General features: G+C 40.8%; 1 protein-coding gene across 1 annotated transcript in view; it reads right to left on the reverse strand.

The window, feature by feature from the left end:
- The window catches only part of acin1a (apoptotic chromatin condensation inducer 1a), a 92,099-nt gene that overhangs the window by 63,427 nt on the left and 3,412 nt on the right, over positions 1-25,260 (reverse strand). Inside the window, exons 2-4 of the mRNA XM_034182463.1 lie at positions 4,678-4,740; positions 4,369-4,480; positions 4,223-4,275 (exon numbers count right to left, since the gene is read on the reverse strand). Of these exons, the coding sequence (XP_034038354.1) occupies positions 4,223-4,275; positions 4,369-4,480; positions 4,678-4,740 (228 nt within the window). The remainder of the gene's footprint in view (positions 1-4,222; positions 4,276-4,368; positions 4,481-4,677; positions 4,741-25,260) is intronic.

A 25,260-nucleotide genomic window follows, 5' to 3' on the forward strand; every position in this document is an offset into this window, starting at 1 on the left:
ACACCCTCCATCGGGTGCTCCAGGGTTCATGGGAGTTCGCCCAACCAGTCCACATGTGTTTTGTGGATCTGGAGAAGGCATTCGACCGTGTCCCCCGAGGTACCCTGTGGGGGGTGCTCCGGGAGTACGGGGTCCGGGTTCCTTTGCTAAGGGCTATCCAGTCCCTGTACGACTGCAGCAGGATCTTGGTCCGCATTGCCGGTATTAAGTCAAGCTTGTTTCCAGTGCACGTTGGCCTCAGCCAGGGCTGCCCTTTGTCACCGGTTCTGTTCATTACTTTTATGGACAGAATTTCTAGATGCAGTCAGGGTGTCGAGGGGGTCCGGTTTGGGAACCACAGAATCTTGTCTCTGCTGTTTGTGGACGATGTGGTTCTGTTGGCTTCATCAAATCAGCACCTTCAATGTGCACTGGAGCAGTTTGCAGCCGAGTGTGAAGCGTCCAGGATGAAAATCAGCACCTCCAAATCTGAGGCCATGGTTCTCGACCGGAAAAAGGTGCTTTCCTTCTTCAGGTCGGTGGAGTGTCCTTGCCTCAAGTAGAGGAGTTTAAGTATCTCGGGGTCTTGTTCACGAGAGAGGGACAGATGGAGCGTAAGATTGATGGATCGGTGCAGCGTCTGCAGTGATGCGGTCGCTGTATCGGACCGTCGTGGTGAGGAGAGCTGAGCAGGGGGGGCAAAACTCTCGATGTACCGATCGAGCTATGTTCCAACCCTCACCTATGGTCATGAGATTTGGCTCATGACCGAAAGAACAAGATCGCGAGTACAAGTGGCCGAGATGAGTTTCCTCCGCAGGGTAGCTGGGCACTCCCTTAGAGATAGGGTGAGGAGCTCGGTCACTCGGGAGGAGCTCGGAGTTGAGCCGCTGCTCCTCCACGTCGAAAGGAGCCAACTGAGGTGGCTCGGGCATCTTTTTTGGATGCCCCCTGGACGCCTCGCTGGAGAGGTGTTCCGAGCACATCCCATCAGGAGGAGGCTCCGGGGAAGACCCAGGACATGCTGGAGGGACTACGTCTCACAGCTGGCTTGGGAACACCTCGGGGGTCCCCCGGAGGAGCTGGGAGAGGTGTGTGTGGAACGGGATGGTCTGGGCTGCATTGCTTGAGCTGCCGCCCCCGGGACCCGACCTCAGATGAAGCGGGAAAAAAAATGGATGGATGGGTTTTAATCATTTATAGTATTTTACTCAATTTTTGTACAGCACTTTGGTAACATTCTGCTTGTAAAATGTGCTATAGAAATAAAGTGGATTGGATAGTATGATGACTATCAAAGAAAAGTCAAACATCCCCTCTTCCGTCACACCCGTAATATAAATGAGCAGCACTTCCTCCCAGAAGATATTTCACATATATTGAATAATCAGGTCCCATCTTATCTTAGGGACCTCGTAGTACCATATTACCCCATTAGAGCGCTTCGCTCTCAGACTGCGGGCTTACTTGTGGTTCCTAGGGTTTGTAAGAGTAGAATGGGAGGCAGAGCCTTCAGCTTTCAGGCTCCTCTCCTGTGGAACCAGCTCCCAATTCAGATCAGGGAGACAGATACCCTCTCTACTTTTAAGATTAGGCTTAAAACTTTCCTTTTCGCTAAGGCTTATAGTTAGGGCTGGATCGGGTGACCCTGGACCATCCCTTGGTTATGTTGCTTTAGACGTAGACTGTGGGGGGTTCCCATGATGCACTGTTTCTTTCTTTTTTTGCTCCGTATGCATCACTCTGCATTTAATCATTAGTGATCGATCTCTGCCCTTCTCGGCATGTCTTTTTCCTGGTTCTTTCCCTCAGCCCCAACCAGTCTCAGCAGAAGACTGCCCCTCCCTGAGCCTGGTTCTGCTGGAGGTTTCTTCCTGTTAAAAGGGAGTTTTTCCTTCCCACTGTGGCCAAGTGCTTGCTCATAGGGGGTCGTTTTGACTGTTGGGGTTTTTCATGGTTATTGTATGGCCTTGCCTTGCAATATGGAGCGCCTTGGGGCAACTGTTTGTTGTGATTTGGCGCTATATAAGAAAAAAGTTGATTGAAGTTGATTGATTGATATTGTACAACAAATATTTACTTTTCCACTTATGAAATGATCCCTCTTAGATCATGCAATATAAGGTGCTGTTTAGCATTCAGGTGTGCTCATCTAATCAAGTACTAACAGACACCTGAATAAGCAAATCAGCTTGTGGCAGAACAGGAAGAGGGGGAAAATGTGCAAGTTAGTGGCATTTGAGGACCAAGGGCCTCATGTGCAAAGACTTGCGTGGATTTCCTACTGAAACATGGCACACGCAAAAACCAAGAAACTGGTGTAAGCACAAAAATATCCAGATGCATCAAAGGGTGCATCTGCATGGATGCAAGCATGTTCTGTTTGTACATCTCACTGAACGTGGAAATGAACGCACATGCAACCGTACCAAGCTCCTCCCTTTCCGTGCCCCTATTTAAATAAGCAAATGCATAGAAATAGGCCCTGGGAGCTGGGAATCCCCTTTCTGTCAAACCAGTCAACATGAACAGAGAAAAGAAATTATACCGAGTGTGTGCTGAAGTTGAAAGAAATGAGTTACACAGTGGCTGACAGTGTGCGACATTCAAATTTACACACGTGTTTACTGGCAAATAATGAACACAGGGAGACGATCATGGGCCTGTTAAGAAGCTCTGCAGCTCTAATTTTACCATCAAGAAAAAACACATTAATAATAACAAAAACATATTTGAATGTGCATATGCCCAATTATGCCCGTACTGGTGTTCGTTCGGAACAATTACATGAATTTTTACCCACGCAGACACCCATCATGCACTGTGCCAGCTTCTAGCCTGTTCCCAACCCAACTCAATGCATTTGCGCATAAAATTTGTACACTGATGGAAAGAAATTGTTTCCTATTAACAAAAACAAATCCATCGTGTGATGACAACTTTATAGCAATATGTGTGCAGTCAATAACTCCAATTATATTTGGGAAACCAGCTCTCGCTGCAACATGTGCTTTAATGTTTGAATGTGATGTACCTGGATGACATTCGGATGATTGTGTTCCACACAGGTGGCATGGCTCGGCACAAGGTTGACTGGCACACTCCCGACCAATCGGCCAGCTCACGCTGGAATGCCCGTTGCCAGGAAGCCCAGCGTGGTCAGCACCTGCATGGGCACAGACAACCACTGGCTCCTTGCCGTATTGCGCTCTAGGGCTGGCTGCAGTTCTGCGCACAACTCCACTAACACTGGCCTTGGGAATCGAAATCGGACGGTTCCCAGCATCACCTCTAAGTGTCGCCAGAGGAACAATAGCTGTAGAAACATGCGTATGCCAGTCATGAACTTGGCATGGGGCACCGCACATTTCCACAGTCATTTCACTTTAGACACGTGAATGTTAGCGTGGAGATGGATGTACACTACGTTTTTGTGTGTACGCACGCTTTGTACATGAAACCCCAGGTCTGAGAACCACTACTGTAAACTATGTGGCAACATAAACAAAGCTCCATCCCAGACTTGAATGCATTCACACAATTACGTAACAAAGAAAAGAATGTATCTATGACGTCATCAGTGTTCAAATGATGATTTTGAGACAGACTACCAATCAATTATTATGTGTTCTATTCATGATTACACAGAGACTTCAGTCACATCAGTGAGACATATTTTCACATTGTTGTACACAATACACTCTATGAGGTTCATAAAAATAAATACATTTATTTACATCAATATTGCGTTGATTTTCTCCCATCTCATTACAGACTGGAGCACCTCGCTCTTACAGCGCAAACCTCTACCAACACTAGTTTCCATTACACTAAATTTTACCTTGGAAAAATTTTCAAGGTCAAAGTCCTATTAGAAGTGGCTTTTCCTAAGCTAAATCAGACGTGCTCAAATGTCAGGAGCATGTATTTAGTTCATGCAACTGAATCTAAGTGTTTTTTTTTTTGTGGTGGTGTCAGTTTTTTTCTGAACTTTTTCAGTTTCTGAATTTTTTTCAGATAATTTTCACAGAACATTGCTTATTTCTGGTATGCACAATTTGTCATTTGTTTTAGGCACTTGGTTTACGATAAATATTTATATTGAGAATCCTGATTTACTTTTGGTATTTGAAATGGCATAAACAAATTAAAATATGTGAAATACCAAGGGGCTGAATACTTTTGGAGGGCACTGTATTTGAAATTACGGATGATCAACAATGAGAAGAAAATGATGCCTGACCTGGGTTTGAGGACATGAAGTGCTGTTATTAGTTTCTGTATGGTCGTCTTGCTCTGTTTGAACAAATAAATAAACAAGTAAACACATTTATTAATATTGTAAAACATGAACTCAGCCAGTTGTTTGAATCCAACCTTCATTCTTACCATTGGTTTCATATGCCTCTCGTGCCTCTCTCTCCAGGCACTGCCTCAGGAGCTCCTGTTGTTTTGCCAGATACTGCTTAATAATGCTGTTGTGGCTCATTTCCTCGCCAAACTATATTCAAAAACAATTCAACACAGGTCACAAACCTTCAAGGACATATGAAAACAATTGCTGCAGAATTTTAAAGTTGTGGTATTGAAGCATATTTAGTCATTCACACTTACAAAGATGATTTTGGTGAATAGTAGTCAGTCTAGGAGGAAAAAAACAAAAACAAATGCACACCTACGTAATTTTGAGACATATACCTGAGAGTTTGGCTGCCGTCCAGTGTGATGGGTAGAGGTTCTCTGTAGGTTTTCCATGAGAGCCTGTTAATGAGAGGGGGAAAAAAAGATCTGCATTCAGTGTCAATGAGATGAGTATTCCTTCCAGGGATGGGCGCGCTGATGCTGAGAGCTAAAACTTTTTTTTACAGTTGTGTGAGCAGAGGCTGACATACACTTCAGCAAAGACTAAAAACTCGATTTTCCCCACTACAGACTTAATTTGACCAAATAATAAGCAAATGTGCCAGTCTTCACTTGGGTGAAGTGTAGTTACCAAGTTGCAAGTGTTTATCATGTTTTAAAATGAGAAAACCACTGGTTCAGTAGATCATCTGGCAGGACCATTCATGGATTTATCCTCGTATTCATAAAGCACTGAGAAAGGGGACGACAGGGTTAGAGAAATATTTTTTTAGCCTACTGGTCAGGACCAGTAGCCTAAATTTTGTTACTGGTCCTCCTGGTCCAAGATAGTGGCCCCTGGTATTTGGAAGCTCAGAGCCTCTGACGGGGAGCCTCAGTGTAGCATTAATCATCACATCATGCACGGGTGATTCTTAGACTACGGGCACTTATTATGTCCTTTGATCATATTGTATGAAAAACAGAAAAAAAAGGGGAAATTTCACACTTTTATAGTTATCTTTACAATGAAAGTGTGTTAAGAAATTTGTTCTAGTAGTCTATGATGACTTTTTCACCTTTTTCAGCATCATTATATGCAAATATTGCCATTTTGTGCTTGTCCCACACCCAGACTTTTCATCTTCAATGATAAAAATGAATGGTAAAGAAACGTTTTTTCTAATGTTTTAAAATATCTCTGAATAAAATATCAGTAAAATAATCAAAACATAATTGGGGTATTCAATGTCATATAACTCTTGATTTTTTTTAAACAAAATGTAGTTGTCCCACACTATTGCCGTAATTTCCACCACAACATATGCTCTCTCCTTCACTAGAAGGAGAGAGCATATCTCACCCATATTGGCCTCTCTTCATTGGCTTCCTGTTCATTCTAGAATAGAATTTAAAATTCTTCTTCTTACTTATAAGGTTTTGAATAATCAGGTCCCATCTTATCTTAGGGACCTCGTAGTACCATATCACCCCAATAGAGCACTTCGCTCTCAGACTGCAGGCTTACTTGTAGTTCCTAGGGTTTCTAAGCGTAGAATGGGAGGCAGAGCCTTCAGCTTTCAGGCTCCTCTCCTGTGGAACCAGCTCCCAATTCAGATCAGGGAGACAGACACCCTCTCTACTTTTAAGATTAGGCTTAAAACTTTCCTTTTTGCTAAAGCTTATAGTTAGGGCTGGATCAGGTGACCCTGAACCATCCCTTAGGTATGCTGCTATAGACGTAGACTGCTGGGGGGTTCCCATGATGCACTGTTTCTTTCTCTTTTTGCTCTGTATGCACCACTCTGCATTTAATCATTAGTGATCGATCTCTGCTCCCCTCCACAGCATGTCTTTTTCCTGGTTCCCTCCCTCAGCCCCACCCAGTCCCAGCAGAAGACTGCCCCTCCCTGAGCCTGGTTCTGCTGGAGGTTTCTTCCTGTTAAAAGGGAGTTTTTCCTTCCCACTGTAGCCAAGTGCTTGCTCACAGGGGGTCGTTTTGACCGTTGGGGTTTTACATAATTATTGTATGGCCTTGCCTTACAATATAAAGCGCCTTGGGGCAACTGTTTGTTGTGATTTGGCGCTATATAAAAAAAAATTGATTGATTGATTGAATGTCCCTTTAACCAGTTTGTATGAAAGATTGTTTGGGTAGTTTCTATGAAGATAAACAGTGACATCAGAGCACATGTATATAGCGCCAAATCACAACAAACAGTTGCCCCAAGGCGCTTTATACTGTAAGGCAATGGTGTGGTGGAAATTACATTTACAAGGCCAATAGTGCCCGTAGTTAAAGAATCACCCGCACATGTATTCAATCAATATTTGATTTGTATATCTATAGCATGATAGAAACTTTACATTTTGTGTTGAATGTATGTAAAGTTAAACATTTTTAACGTGATCCTCTGCTTTCATGTGAATGTACTGTGCACCTTGTACTTCACGTTTCTGAAATTCTGGAGTTGTGCTTGGCTTATGCAGCCCAAACATAACCTTTACTCTTGTTACTTAATCCACTTGTCTGTTCTTGCTATGTGAGCTCTATAATATCTCTGATTTTTTGGGGGGCAACAATGATATCTATTGCTTCTCAGACTAGTATGATGAAAATTTTATGAATGGGTCAGGGGTCTGCAACCTTTACTGTCAAAAGAGTAATTTTTGTCCCGTCTTCCACAAATAAAATTCTTCTAGGGCCACAAAACATATCTGACCTTGAAAATGAATGAATAAAGATAACACAGCTTACAATGTTTTTCTATAATTGTTCTTTTTGTTTTGTTTTTTATAACTCCAAATCAGAAAAGTTTGGATGATATGAAAAATGTGGCGGTGGGGGACCCATAATGATTCTGACATTTACTTTGACTTGAATTTATTGCAGACAGTATAAAACCAACATATTTCATGTTTTGTGAGGTAAGCTTTATTTTATTTGTTAATATATATGTATTCCTACATTTTCCAAGAAAAAAAAATATTGGGACAGGGCAGTTTATTCTAAATGTAAGAATTAATGAATCATTTTTCCAGCCAATTTTCTTGAGAAACATGAGCATGTCCAACTCACTGAATATTTCTTATACCCCCGTCACACATAGCCGGAATCATGCAGAGTGGCGTCGGACTTATGAATTGGCACACATCCGAAAGGTGTCGAATTTCAGTTCCAAAACATTTTGACAGCCATCTGCGGAAGTTGACACAGTTGGTCAAAATCGACCGGCGGCCCTGAGTGTGATGCACGTTTAAAACTCTTCAGGCACCGTCGAGATGGGACACTTATCCGAGGGCGGTCCATGTGTTATCTGAGGACCCTCTAATGGCAATTTACATATTCCGATGGTGGAAAAACAGGATCCGAGAAGATTTGAGTGCATATCAGGAAACCTTGAGATAGATCTGGCACCGCAAAGCCTGCCAGTATGACCTGCACATGCCACTTATAATAATATCCACCCCCCGGAGCGCAAAGGAACTGTTGAAATGTATGTGGCACGCTTCATCATGATAATAATTATGAATTATTACCATGTACAGTGAATGTGAACAGTGGCTATCAAACCGAAAGCTCCGTGCGCTAATGCGCACACGCCAAACTTCACAGTACACATATTTGTCCATTCCTTCCCATGAGCGACTTAAATAATGTGAGCTATTGTCTCCATCATAACACAGGCAGCTGCTCCTCTCCGTGGACCGCAGTAATGCGTCATTGCATGTATCACGCTCAGAACTGGACGGATCTCATGCTGTAATAAATGTTCACCTTCTAACTCTGGAGGAGATATAACATGGAACTTGTGCCAGGCCGTTACACCATTAATAAAACATGCATCTTACCTCTAACAGCGGCCCAGGAGTGTTTCACAGTGCAGGATGTGGACATGAAGCCAGGACAGCAGCCTGCGGTTAAAATCCTTTCAACCAAAAAAAAAAAAAAAAAAAAAAACTCCATGTGATAATCCAACTATCGCGGTATCCAGAGTTGCCTTGTGCTCCTGAAGTGGGCAAACAGGAAAAAAAAGTTCCCTGGAAAGGTCCATCTGAGGGACTGCATGGCCCAATGGCAGCAAACTTTGGAGCGAGGCTGTCCAGTGGCAGGCACACGGCCATCTGACAGCAGTCTGTGTCATCTACATATGCTCTGGATGTGATATGATAGGTGTGGTCAAGGCACTCTGCGCTCTGACACTGCAGACCACGCCTCTTTTCCTACCGACTGCGTCGGAGTATGGCAATATTAGCCATATCAGGCATGCTTCCGGCACATTCTTTTTATGTGTAACGGGGGCCTTAGACTTCATTTACATCAATTATTCAGAAATACAAATAGTATGGTACTTTATGGTAAATCGGTGTCAGGTAGGCAGTTCTCAAAAACTAAATGTCCATGCTGGAAGGAGAGAAGTGAGGGAAGCTACCAAGACACAACTCTGTAAGAACTTTTGGCTTCTGTGGGTGTGAGTGAAGAAACTGGGAATAGTGCAGCATTTTTATTTTTAGTTTCATTTTATATGTAGTCACAACTTTTTCTGATTTGTACAACCCCTGGCAAAAATTATGGAATCACCGGCCTCAGAGGATGTTCATTCAGTTGTTTAATTTTGTAGAAAAAAAACAGATCACAGACATGACACAAAACTAAAGTCATTTCAAATGGCAACTTTCTGGCTTTAACAAACACTATAAGAAATCAAGAAAAAAAGATTGTGGCAGTCAGTAACGGTTACTTTTTTAGACCAAGCAGAGGAAAAAAATATGGAATCACTCAATTCTGAGGAAAAAATTATGGAATCACCCTGTAAATTTTCATCACCAAAAGTAACACCTGCATTATATCAGATCTGCTCGTTAGTCTGCATCTAAAAAGGAGTGATCACACCTTGGAGAGCTGTTGCACCAAGTGGACTGACATGACTCATGGCTCCAACACGAGAGATGTCAATTGAAACAAAGGAGAGGATTATCAAACTCTTAAAAGGGGGTAAATCATCACGCAATTTTGCAAAAGATGTTGGTTGTTCACAGTCAGCTGTGTCTAAACTCTGGACCAAATACAAACAACATGGGAAGGTTGTTAAAGGCAAACATACTGGTAGATCAAGGAAGACATCAAAGCGTCAAGACAGAAAACTTAAAGCAGTATGTCTCAAAAATCGAAAAATGCACAACAAAACAAATGAAGAACAAATGGGAGGAAACTGGAGTCAACGTCTGTGACCGAACTGTAAGAAACCGCCTAAAGGAAATGGGATTTACATACAGAAAAGCTAAACAAAAACCATCATTAACACCTAAACAGAAAAAAAACAAGGTTACAATGGGCTAAGGAAAAGCAATCGTGGACTGTGAATGACTGGATGAACGTCATATTCAGTGATGAATCTCGAATCTGCATTGGGCAAGGTGATGATGCTGGAACTTCTGTTTGGTGCCGTTCCAATGAGATTTATAAAGATGACTGCCTGAAGAGAACATGTAAATTTCCACAGTCATTGATGATATGGGGCTGCATGTCAGGTAAAGGCACTGGGGAGATGGCTGTCATTACATCATCAATAAATGCACAAGTTTACGTTGATATTTTGGACAATTGAAAGGATGTTTGGGGATGATTAAATCATTTTTCAAGATGATAATGCATCTTGCCATAGAGCAAAAACTGTGAAAACATTCCTTGCAAAAAGACACATAGGGTCAATTTCATGACATAGGGTCAATGTCAACGAGCAGATCTGATCTGATGCAGGTGTTAGTTTGGGGGATGAAAATTTACAGGGTGATTCCATATTTTTTTCCTCTGCTTGGTCTAAAAAAAGTAACCGTTACTGACTGTCACAATCTTTTTTTCTTGATTTCTTATAGTGTTTCTTAAAGCCAGAAAGTTGCCATTTGAAATGACTTTAGTTTTGTGTCATGTCTGTGATCTGCTTTTTTTCTACAAAATTAAACAACTGAATGAACATCATCCGAGGCCAGTGATTCCATAATTTTTGCCAGGGGTTGTAGTTGTTTTCTGTTGCATTTCTGAAATTACAGAACTGCTATGAAGAAAAGTGTTTACATTTTTTACTGTTTAAAACTTTGTAGAACAAATGTGAAGACCAAACTCTTATAAAGAAAGGAAAAAAACACCTGGGCATGTGCAGGAAACCTTTGATATAAACTGAACAGACCAAGGCAGGCTGATTTGACTCCCCATTTTTATTTTTTTATTGTTTTTAAATATGAATAAAAAAGACGTAATTTTGAAATAAATAAAACATATAGCTGCAGCCTAATAACTTTGAAAAATAACAAATTAGCAGCTTGTATTTTTATTCTGACTGGAGTACATTTTAGTGTGATGATGGAATTCATCATTTTCTTCTCCTCAGTCACATTTTGTGCTTGAACATAAAACAACTACATTAACTCATGATCTAAAATAAATACTTCTGAAAAATAAAAGCTTATTAAAGTTCAGAGCTCTCATCTGCTTAATGCGAGAACTAGGGCTGCACGATATGAACTAAAATTCACATCGTGGTATAAACTGAATCCCTTCACAGTAACAGTATATAGGTCGTCACTGTCTGTCAGTATATAGTCGTCACTGTCTAAAAATGTACATTTTTGTTGTATAATGTTCATTTACAATTGTCGTCGTGTTTTCTCTGTGCTGTTTAACCCTCTGGGGTCAACGCCATTGTATACGATGGCTAAGACCAAGCTTTACTAAATTATAAATAACTTTTTAATGATATGAGATAGAAACTTACTTTTTTTTTTGTTAAAAAGTTAACTCCACGGACTTTTGAGCCAGCCATCGGCCATCTTTGTACTCCTCATAGAAGCTGTGTGATGACATGCGCAATGTGAGTGTCCAATCAGAATTGGTTCACCGTCACATGGTTTTCCAAAATCCAATCGTAGGGCAGATTTACCTCTCGTGAAAAGCCAAAGATTGTTTTCAGGAGTGATATGTTACTAGTTGGCCCATTTGTATAGCTCCCTGGGTGCTCCTATTAGTACTCAGTGCGCCCTGCGCCATTACGCACAGCGATCAGTGAAAGCAGGAGCAGACGGAGAGCCTCTGATGACAATTTCACGTGCTCAAAGAGTGTGTAACTATCAGGATTTCTCCACTACGAGGTCTGTCAATAAAGTATAGGTCCTTTTTATTTTTTTCAAAAACTATATGGATTTCATTCATATGTTTTCATGTCAGACATGCTTGAACCCTCGTGCGCATGCGTGAGTTTTTCCACGCCTGTCGGTGACATCATTCGCCTGTGAGCACTCCTTGTGGGAGGAGACGTCCAGCCCCTCGTCGGAATTCCTTTGTCTGAGAAGTTGCTGAGAGACTGGCGCTTTGTTTGATCAAAATTTTTTCTAAACCTGTGAGACACATCGAAGTGGACACAGTTTGAAAAATTAAGCTGGTTTTCAGTGAAAATTTTAACGGCTGATGAGAGATTTTGAGGCAATACTGTCGCTTTAAGGACTTCCCACGGTGCGAGACGTCGTGCAGCGCTCTCAGGTGCCGTCGTCAGCCTGTTTCAAGCTGAAAACCTCCACATTTCAGGCTCTATTGATCCAGGACGTCGTGAGAGAATAGAGAAGTTTCAGAAGAAGTCGGTTTCAGCATTTTATCCGGATATTCCACTGTTAAAGGAGATTTTTTTTAAATGAAAGACGTGCAGACGGATTGCAGCGTCGGCTCGCAGCCGCCGCTACGCTCCGCCACAGGAAAAACACCTCTGTTGGAAGCCTTAAGGACAAGCTGAAACATGTCCAGCTGTTAAACAATTTCTCATATACTCACTCCACTGAAAGCCATCAAAAGCCGCCTAGATTTTACAAATGGTTATCAACACGGAGGTGTTTTTCCTGTGCCGCTGCACAGCGCCGGCTGCGTCCCGACGCGGACCCGTCCGCACGTCTTTCATTAAAAAAAATCTCCTTTAACAGTGGAATATCGGGATAAAATGCTGAAACCGACTTCTTCTGAAACTTCTCTGTTCTCTCACGATGTCCTGGATCAATAGAGCCTGAAATGTGGAGGTTTTCAGCTTGAAACAGGCTGACGACGGCGCCTGGGACCGCTGCGCAACGTCTCGCACCGTGGGAAGTCCTTAAAGTGACAGTATCACCTCAAAATCTCTCATCAGCCGTTAAAATTTTCACTGAAAACCAGCTTAATTTTTCGAACCGTGTCCACTTCGATGTGTCTCACAGGTTTAGAAAAAATTTTGATCAAACAAAGCGCCAGTCTCTCAGCAACTTCTCAGACAAAGGAATTTCGACGAGGGGCTGGACGACTCCTCCCACAAGGAGTGCTCACAGGCGAATGACGTCACCGACAGGCGTGGAAAAACTCACGCATGCGCACGAGGGTTCAAGCATGTCTGACGTAAAAACATATGAATGAAATCCATATAGTTTTTGAAAAAATAAAAAAGGACCTATACTTTATTGACAGCCCTCGTAGTTTGCATGTGAATGTTACTGGATAACAGTTGCTTTCTCTGCATAAAGCACTGTTTACCATATCAATGGACAACAAAACGCATAGACTATTTTGTGTATATTGTTCAAAATGTGCATTTGTTTATTGTTTGAACCTTTTTGTTGTACAGACCTTCACATAAGACCTCAAATTACCTTTATAAAGTGTCAAAACAGCTGTTTATTATTGTTTGCAGTGTGTTTTGAATAAATGTGTGTGTAAAATTATTTTTCGCTTTATTTTTTCCTTGCCTATTTTTGATTGTAAACCTTTATTACATTTATAAAACACAACAAAAACATATATATTTTGAAAGCACAGGTTGTCCTGAAAAAAAGAGACATAAAACTTGATTGTGGGATGCAGGGAGAGTTGTTAACAGCAATAATAAAACATTTATGCCAGGCGAATGAACTGTCCAAAAAATGCCCTCAGACCCCAGAGAGTTAAACCGCAGCAACTCTCTGGTGCGCAAAGGATTATGGGTTAGGGGTTGAGCATCTGGGCGCCGGCAGTGTTATATTTATTTTGACCCCGGTTATATCAGACAGTTGTCGAATCATAACTTGACTTTTTGGCTTTTGCAAATGGCTTCTTTTTTTTTCTTTTTTTTACAAATAAACAAGGCATATTTTACAAAAGCACATTTATATGTAAATACCAACACACACCTCACATTAACATGTTGGTTTTACATAGAATGAATGAGTCAACCAATCAGTGCTAGCAAAGCCTCATTTACCCATAATCCCTTTGGCATCTGTCTGTGTTTGTTACAAAACTTCAGAATTAATGCATTATTTAAAAATAAAAGATACGTGTTATATTTTAAGTTCATACAAGTGACAGAATTGACATTAATTGAGTTATTCTATCTGGATTAATTTAATTTATAAATCAAAACCATAAGTCAAAACCGCTTTATTTTCCAAGACCTCTGCCTCATGGCGGCACTGCTAAATTCTGTTAAGGAATAATTACTTATTTTTTGTGTGTGTAGGGTTGAGCTTAGCTCCTCTCAACTGCTTCACTGCTGCAAAATATGTAGTAAACAGGAGCTTCCAGCAATGGGCACGGTGCACAAAGAGAGAAGTGTTGATTCATTGTTTGGGTCTGTGGTCACCTTTGATGCTACCAGAATAGGGTGCATCATTTGCCCCAATGTTGGAAATTCAACTTGTACCCAATTTTAAAATATGACAATACTTATGCAAAGAAAATCTGTGGAATATCTGCTGGATTGAATAATGTCTAATGGGTCCACCAAGCCTCTAAAGTCTTTACGTAGCTGACACGGGGAGAAAAACAGTTATTCTCAAATAACGTCAAAAATAATGCATTTAGCCCTATTGTGTCAATAAATGTTGACTATAAATGTGGCTATTGCACATCTTTTGGTACCAATTCTTTATTTCTAACTTCATTGGTTTTCGAGATGCAGCATTTTTGATGAAATTCTGAGCATTTTGTCATCACAAGACCAGAGATGAATGTACTCACTAGTCATGGTCTCATGAAATAAACTTTTTCCACTATGGGTTCATGGAACCAAACCTACAAAGACACAGGTATATACGAGGTCTGTCAAAGTAACGGTCTTTTTTATTTTTTTCAAAAACTATATGGATTTCATTCATATGTTTTTACGTCAGACATGCTTGAACCCTCGTGCGCATGCGTGAGTTTTTCCACGCCCGTCGGTGACGTCATTCGCCTGTGAGCACACCTTGGGAAGGAGGGGTCCCGCCCCCTCGTCGGATTTTCATTGTCTGGAAATGGCAGAATGAAAAGGACTTTTTTTCCATCAGAATTTTTTCAGAAGCTGTTACAGACTGGCACCTGGAAACCATTCGAAAAATTTACCTGGCATTCGGTGAAAATTTTACGGGCTTCACAGAGAATAAGGACTATTACTACAGCTTTAAGGACCCCTTTAAGGACGCTCGGCGTGCCGCGTTCCGAGCTGCGACGAGGCGGCACAAGCCGCCAGACCATTTCTAAACAGATGGCTCTGTGGATACAAGACCGTCGTGTGCTCTTTCTCTGGTTATCACAAGAGCTGGACATCAGCCATTTTCCGGCAGATTTCACTTTTAACAAGAGATTTTGTCATGGAAAGCCGCGTAAAGACCGATTCTCTTTGGAAGTGAGACAAAGGAACACCTCCGTTTCGGTGTGTCAGAGGACAAGTTTGGACATGTCCAGCTCTCCACAATTTCACTGATACTTACTGGACTGGTAAGCATTGAAAGCCAAGATAGACATGTCCAAACTTGTCCTCTGACACGCCGAAACGGAGGTGTTCCTTTGTCTCGCTTCCAAAGCGAATCGGTCTTTACGCACGAAGCCTCTGCGCTGCTTTCCATGTCCAGCTCTTGTGATAACCAGAGAAAGAGCACACAACGGTCTCGTATCCACAGAGCCATCCGTTTAGAAATGGTCCGGTGGCTTGTGCCGCATCGTCGCAGCTCGGAGCGCGGCACGCCAAGCGTCCTTAAAGGGGTCCTTAAAGCTGTAGTAACAGTCCTTATTCTCTGTGAAGCCCGTAAAATTTTCACCGAACGCCAGATACATTTTTCGAATGGTTTCCAGGTGCCAGTTTCTAACAGCTTCTGAAAAAATTCTGATGGAAAAAAACTCCTTTTCATTCCGCCATTTCCAGACAATGAAAATCCGACGAGGGGCGGGACCACTCCTTCCCAAGGTGTGCTCACAGGCGAACAACGCCACCGACAGGCGTGGAAAAACTCACGCATGTGCACGAGGGTTCAAGCATGTCTGACGTAAAAACATATGAATGAAATCCATATAGTTTTTGAAAAAAATAAAAAGGACCATTACTTTGACAGACCTCGTAGATCTAGACTTAAAAGGCAAGTTCTTGCTGCTATTGAGGGTTGATAATGAGACGAGAGAGAGTGTGTGTTACAGTACTCATTCCGCAGTTATTTTAGCGCTCTTACTGATAGTCTCTACTACTGATAATCTTTCACAGCAGTTTCTGGTAGTGAAAAGAGTGAACAAGTCCCAATATTTGTGTTTGTCCAGAGTATCTATATTGTATCCTGCAGTACTTGTCAGTACTTTGCTACTATGGCAGATAAGCCATTGCAAAAGGATATCAGGCCAAGCCAAAATGCAAAATCAGCAACAAGGAAGGCAAAGTGGACTTGGGGCTGCAATAAACAATGATGATGCTATCATAACAGGCTCAAGGCTTCCAAACTGCAATCAAGTCCTCAGATGTATGATGTGGCACATCCAAGAGGGAGCATCTGAGCTACATTCCAAATGGGAAGCAGCAAAACTGGTGACGGCACAACTTGAAACCTTCTACCAGAAAGCCAACATCCCAATGATATCAGTGATAAAGGCCCTTCAGAGGATAATAGCCTTGTCAGATGAGAATGCCAAGATGAGAGCCAGTCCAAAGAACCGCAGGGATCTGCCAGCCTCACAGGAGAAGCTACAGAAGATGCAGGTCAAACTTCAGGAGACATTTGCCATCTGGCCTTGTAATGCTGAACAGCTCACGAAGAACCAGGAAGATCTGGCCTTTCTCCACTCCATGAAAACAGATCGGAAAGCAACCTTTGGTGCTCTGGACAAGCCAACTGCAGCAAAGGAGAAGCGCAAGGACGCCCAGTTGTCAGCAGAGAATGAGAGAAAATGCTAGTACGAAGAACAAGCGTCTACATCTCAGAAAGTCATCAGCATGACAGGTGAAGAGTATTCTGATGATGATGAAACTTTCGAGCAGTTTTCCAAACAGCATCCACATAATCGTGTCAAGAAGACTGGCACCTCAGTTTTTATCCCACATGACATTCTGAAACGTCCCAAGCTGGTGTCATTGTCCACGAGGATGAAGCTCACACGCCACAAACAGAGTCGCCTGAGGCATGCTAAAGCACATTTGGACAAGCCAGCTTCATTTTGGAATAAGGTGCTGTGGACTGATGAAACTAAAATTGAGTTATTTGGACATAACAAGGGGCAGTATGCATAGCTGAAAAAGAACACAGCATTCCAAGAAAAACGCTTGCTACCTACAGTAGGGTAAAAAAAAGTATTTAGTCAGTCCCTGATTGTGCAAGTTCTCCTAATTACAAAGATGAAAGAGGTCTGTAATTTTCATCAAAAATCCAAAATATTTACCCATGTTTTTGGGGTCAGGGAATCCAATGGACTCATTTTCAACTTTGTGAGATGGAGGCCATACTGGATTCCAAGATGGCCACCATTAAAATGAAGATTATGAAAAATATCAGTCCTCTGTAAAGATGGAAGCGTAATTGTAAAAGTTACCCATAAGTAATGAGGAGTCCAATTAACCTATCACATTAATTGCCTGATGCTGGCCATATTGGATTCCAAAATGGCTGCAATTAAAATTAAGTATTGATTATCTCTGCTATTTTAGTGGCAAATTCAAAATTCAAGCCTCAGGCCTTTGTATCTATGAAGTAGTGATTGCAATAGTTTCATTCACAATTCATCTACTAGATGTTTGTCATACTGGATTTCAAGATGGCTGCCATATTTCACTCTATTGTCAAAATATTTTTCTTCTATTTTTCCATGCATCCAACTTAGCATACAGTGCCATATATGTTGAGTATACATCAGAGAATTACCTTTCAAATTAAGTAACTGGTAATAAAGATCTATGTTTAAATCCTGGAGGCAGAAATCTAGTTCAAACATGTCCATGGCAACTTTAAAGATAAAATAGATGGGTGGGCTGCCAAATGAATATAAACAAGGCCAAAAGATATGGTTCGTATTAGCCATATCCAGCTAATGCCAGTTCCACATTTCAGTTGAATTCAGTTGAACACAGTGGAATAATCTGTATCGCTCCTGGGATACTTCATTATAAAGTGTGTTATTTACAAGGAATTACCTGCGCAAACTGATATTATTGACCCAAATTTATATAAAAAAATTAAAATGATAACAAACAGCTGATTTATTATAATTAAACATGTGTAGATCCGTAACAGAACAAAATAGATTATTTAAAAAGCACAATGCAAAAACTGGAGATTTTTATGCTATCTTTGTTACAGCAAACTTGAATATTCATTTTTTTTTTTTTTTCAAACAGAATGATTTAAAGTTGTATCAGTAAATGTTTAGTGCTTTAAAAACATATATGAACATTTTCGTCCATTTCAAATAGCCCAAGTGTGGGGAAATCTTACCCAGATGGCCAAATGTCCAGCAAGTTTATACTTAAAAGTTGCCCTGCTGGCATGTGTCTGATCAATGTCAGAACCTTATCCATTGTACTCCACTGTTGACCATCCATCCACTGTAGACTCATCTCTGTGCTTGTTCTGTTAGACTTCAGTGCTGCTTTTGATACTGTTGACCATAAAATTTTATTACAGAGATTAGAGCATGCCATAGGTATTAAAGGCACTGCGCTGCGGTGGTTTGAATCATATTTATCTAATAGATTACAATTTGTTCATGTAAATGGGGAGTCTTCTTCACAGACTAAGGTTAATTATGGAGTTCCACAAGGTTCTGTGCTAGGACCAATTTTATTCACTTTATACATGCTTCCCTTAGGCAGTATTATTAGAAAGCATTGCTTAAATTTTCATTGTTACGCAGATGATACCCAGCTTTATCTATCCATGAAGCCAGAGGACACACACCAATTAGTTAAACTGCAGGAATGTCTTACAGATATAAAGACATGGATGACCTCTAATTTCCTGCTTTTAAATTCAGATAAAACTGAAGTTATTGTACTTGGCCCCACAAATCTTAGAAACATGGTGTCTAACCAGATCCTTACTCTGGATGGCATTACCCTGACCTCTAGTAATACTGTGAGAAATCTTGGAGTCATTTTTGATCAGGATATGTCCTTCAATGCACATATTAAGCAAATATGTAGGACTGCTTTTTTGCATTTGCGCAATATCTCTAAAATTAGAAAGGTCTTGTCTCAGAGTGATGCTGAAAAACGAATTCATGCATTTATTTCCTCTAGGCTGGACTATTGTAATTCATTATTATCAGGTTGTCCTAAAGGTTCCCTGAAAAGCCTTCAGTTAATTCAAAATGCTGCAGCTAGAGTACTGACGGGGACTAGAAGGAGAGAGCATATTTCACCCATACTGACCTCTCTTCATTGGCTTCCTGTTAATTCTAGAATAGAATTTAAAATTCTTCTTCTTACTTATAAGGTTTTGAATAATCAGGTCCCATCTTATCTTAGGGACCTCATAGTACCATATCACCCCAATAGAGCGCTTCGCTCTCAGACTGCAGGCTTACTTGTAGTTCCTAGGGTTTTTAAGAGTAGAATGGGAGGCAGAGCCTTCAGCTTTCAGGCTCCTCTCCTGTGGAACCAGCTCCCAATTCAGATCAGGGAGACAGACACCCTCTCTACTTTTAAGATTAGGCTTAAAACTTTCCTTTTTGCTAAAGCTTATAGTTAGGGCTGGATCAGGTGACCCTGAACAATCCCTTAGTTATGCTGCTATAGACTTAGACTGCTGGGGGGTTCCCATGATGCACTGAGTGTTTCTTTCTCTTTTTGCTCTGTATGCACCACTCTGCATTTAATCATTAGTGATTGATCTCTGCTCTCTTCCACAGCATGTCTTTTTCCTGATTCTCTCCCCTCAGCCCCAACCAGTCCCAGCAGAAGACTGCCCCTCCCTGAGCCTGGTTCTGCTGGAGGTTTCTTCCTGTTAAAAGGGAGTTTTTCCTTCCCACTGTCGCCAAGTGCTTGCTCACAGGGGGTCGTTTTGACCGTTGGGGTTTTTCTGTAATTATTGTATGGCTTTTGCCTTACAATATAAAGCGCCTTGGGGCAACTGTTTGTTGTGATTTGGCGCTATATAAATAAAATTGATTTGATTTGATTGTAGCATTCCCCATTGCATTTGCACAGCTGGGTGCAAGTATTTTTAGTTTTGAATGTCTTAAAACACTTGCAATTGCCTGTGCAAGACTTTGTGCAGCCGCATGCAACAAGCTCCATGCATGCCTTCTCAGCCACTGGTAATGTGGTCCAAAATGGTTGATAACCTCCATTTGCAGATTTTTGCCAACCCCAGTCTGTTGGTTGTGTGAGTTTTTTTTTTTTCTTGATTCAAAACCTGAAAACATAGAGAAAACATGAATACCCAGAAAATTATACTAATTCTTTCAAAAAGCCATAAAAACATTCAAAATTATAACATCACATGTGATAGATGACAAACACCATACTGGCTCAATTTGGCTCTATGGCACCCCATATACCATGAAGCAGCTTGCCAAACATCGTGAAATGCATTAAAGATAAGCATTATTAAGCAAACGAAAGATAAAGAATTTAAATAGGATTTTAAGTTGCACTTTTGCTTTGGAAATTTAGCACTGTCTTAACTGTAATCTCTGATGTATTGGGCAGCTTGGCAGCATAAAATAGTGCCACAGCATCCATATAGGTGTTTTTATTATTACATAACACTGGTATAAGAACCTCAAGACCCTTTGAGGTTGACTTTCATTGATATTTACTGATTTTAGAACCAAAAATACTAAACTTTGATCAACTTCTTTCCCTGCATTCCTGTTATTTTTAAGAAAAGCAAAGAAAAGTTAAAAAAAGGCAGCCATCTTGAAATCCAATATGGCTGCCATATGACTAGATTCAGAACTTCATTGAAATATACCCTGATATTGAAAACAGTGATAGATGCTGTAATTACTGTCCTTTGCATATCATAAATTGAAATAATATTAAAAATTGCTCAATTTCAGTGGCCATTTTAAAATTCAATATGGCAGCCACCAGGGGGCGCAATTATGGGGGGTCTATTTTTTTTATGGTCCTTAGGTCCCATAGTATCCCTGTGCAAAGTTTCATGCTTTCTTCAAAAACTGAACGATCCTTGTGAAAAGTTGGCCTTAACCGCTCTACTATTGTTGGCAATGACAGAGGTCAAACATTTCCAGTAAGTCTTCACCAGGTTTGCACACACTGTAGCTGGTATTTTGGCCCATTCCTCCATGCAGATCTCCTCTAGAGTAGTGATGTTTTGGGGCTGTCGCTGGGCAACATGGACTTTCAACTCCCTCAACAAATTTTCTATGGGGTTGAGGTCTGGAGACTGGCTCGGCCACTCCAGGACCTTGAAATGTTTTTTACGGAGCTACTCCTTCATTGCCCGAGCGGTGTGTTTGAGATCATTGTCATGCTGGAAGACCCAGCCATGTAGCATCTTCAATGCTCTCACTGATGGAAGGAGGTTTTGGCTTACAATCTCATGATACATGGCCCCATTCATTCTTCCCTTAACACAGATCAGTTGTCCTGTCCCCTTTGCAGAAAAACAGGCCCAAAGAATGATGTTTCCATCCCCATGCATCACAGTCGGTATGGTGTTCTTGGGCTGCAACTCAGCATTCTTCTTCCTCCAAACACAATGAGTTGAGTTTTTACCAAAAAGTTCTATTTTGGTTTCATCTGACCACATGATATTATCCCAATCCTATTATGAATCATCCATATGCTCTCTGGCAAACTTCAGATGGGCCTGGACATGTACTGGCTTAAGGAGGGGGACACACCTGGAACTGCAGGATTTGAGTCCCTCTGTGCATAGTGTGTAGCCCATATTACTTTGGTCCCAGCTCTCTGCAGGTCATTCTTCACGTCCCTCCGTGTTGTTCTGGGATTTTTGTTCACCGTTCTCATGATCATTTTGACCCCATGGGATGAGATCTTGCATGGAGCCCCAGATTGAGGGAGACTATCAATGGTCTTGTATATCTTCCATTTTCTTACAATTGCTCCCATAGTTGATTTATTCACACCAACCTGCTTGACTATTGTAGAGTCACTCTTCCCAGCCTGGTGCACATCTACTTTTTTTCTTCCTGGTGTCCTTCAACAGCTCTTTGGTCTTGGCCATGGTTGAGTTTGGAGTCTGACTGTTTGAAGCTTTGGGCAGGTGTCTTTTATACAGATAACAAGTTCAAACAGGTGCCAGTAATACAGGCAACAGGTGGAGGACAGAAGAGCTTCTTAAAGAAGTTACAAGTCTGTGAGAGCCAGAAATCTTGCTTGTATGTGGGTGACCAAATACTTATTTTCCACCATAGTTTACAAATAAATTCTTTAAAAATCCTACGATTTAATGGATTTTTTTTTCCCCCTCATTTTGTCTCTCATAGTTGAAGTGTACCTATGTTGAAAATTACAGACCTCTCATCTTTTAAGTCGGAGAACTTGCACAATCAGGGGCTGACTAAATACTTTTTTGCCCCACTGTACAGTAAAATTTGGAGGTGGTTCCATCTTGCTGTGTGGTTGTGTGGCCAGTGCAGCTACTGGAAATCTTGCTAAAGTTGAGGGTCACATGGATTCCATTCAATATCAGCAGTTTCTTGACAACAATGTTCATGAATCAGTGACAAAGTTAAAGTTGTGCTGGGCTGGATCTTTCAACAAGACAACGACCCTAAACACTGCTCAAAATCTACTAAGGCATTCATGCAGAGGCACAAGTACAACATTCTGGAATGGTCATCTCAGTCCCCAGACCTGAATATTATTGAAAATCTGTGGTGTGATTTTAAGCAGGCTGTCCATGCTCGGAAACCAACAAACCTGAGATGTTTTGTAAAGAAGAATGGTCGAAAATACCTTCAACCAGAATCCAGACTCTCACTGGAAGCTAATAGGAAGTGTTTAGAGGCTGTTATTTCTGCAAAATGAGGATCTACTAAATACTGATGTATTTTTTCTGTTGGGGTGCCCAAATTTATGCACCTGCCTAATTTTGTTTAAAGAATTATTGCACTTTCTGTAATTCCTATCAACTTCATTTCACTTCTTAAATATCACTGTGTTTGTCTGCTATATGATACATTTAACTGAAACTGATGATCCAAACAACCAATGATTTATAAAGGAAAATCATGGAAATCATCAGGGGTGCCCAAACTTTTACATACAACTGTATTTTGTGTTTTGCCCATGATTGCTCAGAGACTTCAGTCACATCACTAAGACATATATTCACACTGCTGTACACAATACACACTATGAGGTTCATAAAAATAAATACATTCATTTACATCAATGCTGTGTTGATTTTCTCCCATCTCATTACAGACTCTCATTACTGCGGTCTTAGAGTGCAAACCTCGGCCAACAGTAGTTTCCAATTCCACAAAGTTTTATCTTGGAAAAATTTTCAATGTCAAAGTCTTGTTAGAAGTGACTTTTCATAAGCTAAAATAGATGTAATCAAATGTCAGGAGTATGTATTTAGTTTATGCACTTGAATCTAAGTTTTTTGTGGCGTTGTCAGATTTTTTTCCCCACCTTTTTTGGTTTCTGAATTCTTTTTCAGATCATTTTCACAGAACAGTGGTTATCTCTGCTATGCACAATTTGTCATTGGTTTTGGCACTTGGTGTCTGATAGGGACTTTTTTCCAGACTGAGTACAAGTACATATATTTTGGTACTCGTCGATATCGAGTACCGATATGAATACTTAATGATACCATTACAGTTTTATCATGACTTTAAAAATGTGTTTAATTCATCAGTTGTTTCTTACTTCTTGACTGTAACTGCTACCAGTATCATTAACTTTGTTTTTATTTACAAATATTTCACTTAAATTATGTAACTTCACTTTTTGACTATAAATACTACTTGTCCTTTAACATTAACCATGTGTTTCTTAACAAACAGGACACTGCCAGTTATCTCACTGAAATGTAACCTGTGGACTTCAGCACTACAAAATATACAACATCACACCAGTAACAGAACTGAAATTGTCCATTACTGACTATTTATGTCTGTGAGGACTAAAAGCGTTTTTTGAAAATGTGAGGGACAGATTCATTTTGATGAAAAGAAGCTTCTCTGATGTTATCAGCTTTTTTATCTACAATGTGTGAAACAGCCTTTTACTCTCCACACTGTTTTTTTTTAACTTTAAACAACAATTAAATACGTACCGATAACATACACAAATACAAACCATAATTTGTTTTTTCCCGCAAAGGTGGAACAAGTAATATTGATGAGCATGGTGTGCACGCATACGCACATGCACACGGACAGTGTTGTGCTGAATCTCTGCGACACGTGGAGACAAAACAGAGTAATTTTAACATTATTTTTTCTTTGTGGATCATGGGATAATGTCCTCGCGTTCAGACAGAATAGCCTGAAGCCTGTGGTAAATGAGCCGTTAATGAGGAGCAGTGACTCAACTTCTTGCTCAAATTGCGGCTTGTGGAGGTTCCAAACGCAGCACTACAGAGATTCTGCAAAAGGATGACACCTGCAGCGGACCGAGCCGGTCTCCCATCGGCCTGAACAACCACACCAAGGGCTGAAACTCACCAATCTGATGGACAATCTCCGCCACTGAAACCCTGATCTGAGTTCTGACGGAGGAACTGTGGAGCAAAGTGCGGTGTCACAGAGGAACTTTTTTCAGCCACATAAGGAATTAAAGTATTTTTTCTGATGTTGTTTTCCAAACTCAGGAGGCTTTGGATGGATTATTTTTCTTCAAGATCGTATGATGATGAATTCCACTGAAACAAACAGGTAAGACTTTTTATTTACTGTGTGTGTGAATTTACTCCGCATGATGGACAGTGTGGCTTTCAGCCAATCAGTGGACAGCATTGATGGACACATTTAGAATTATGAGTAAATTACATGAAAGCCTGTCAAAAGCCATAAATTAGCTGCATCATTATTTAAGCCACAGTGTTCAAAACATATGAAAAAAGTTGCAGCTTATCGTCCCGAAATTTCGGAGCATGTGCGTGAAAATCCCACATTGAGAGGTTGATATCTTGCTGCTGTAAAGGGGTATCGGGTCACGGAGTATCGGGTCAAGGAGTATTGGAGAAGTTTTATGGTTACAAGTACGAGTAAATGAATACAGGATCGGGCCAATACCCAATACTGGTATCGGGATCGGTGCATCCCTAGTGTCTGACTGATAACTGGAAAACAGACAAACGGGCATGAAATTGGAACCTCCATCCAATTTTGGTGGTGTAGGTAAATCCATAGAAAAATGAGAGTGATTAAGGCACTTTTGATTGAGATATAATGCAAAATATACACCAAATGGGCTTTTCAATATTAAATTCAAATGTCTACAAATTTTACAATCCAATTTGATCAGGACAGAGCACACCTGTTTTAGTCAGACCAAATTTCAAATGCACAAGCCGTAAACTAGTTAAAACCTGAGATGGAGAACCATGAACATGAATTTATTAAGTTTAACTGGTGTTTAGTTCACACCAGTTAAACTTTAACCAGTTAAGCTAATAATAATGACTTAGATTTATAGAGCGCTTTTCAAGACACCCAAAGCGCTTTACAAGTTGTGTTATTCATTCACTCACATTGGTGGTGGTAGGCTACTA

Source organism: Thalassophryne amazonica, chromosome 12 (assembly GCF_902500255.1).
Source record: "Thalassophryne amazonica chromosome 12, fThaAma1.1, whole genome shotgun sequence".
Lineage (NCBI taxonomy): Eukaryota > Metazoa > Chordata > Actinopteri > Batrachoidiformes > Batrachoididae > Thalassophryne > Thalassophryne amazonica.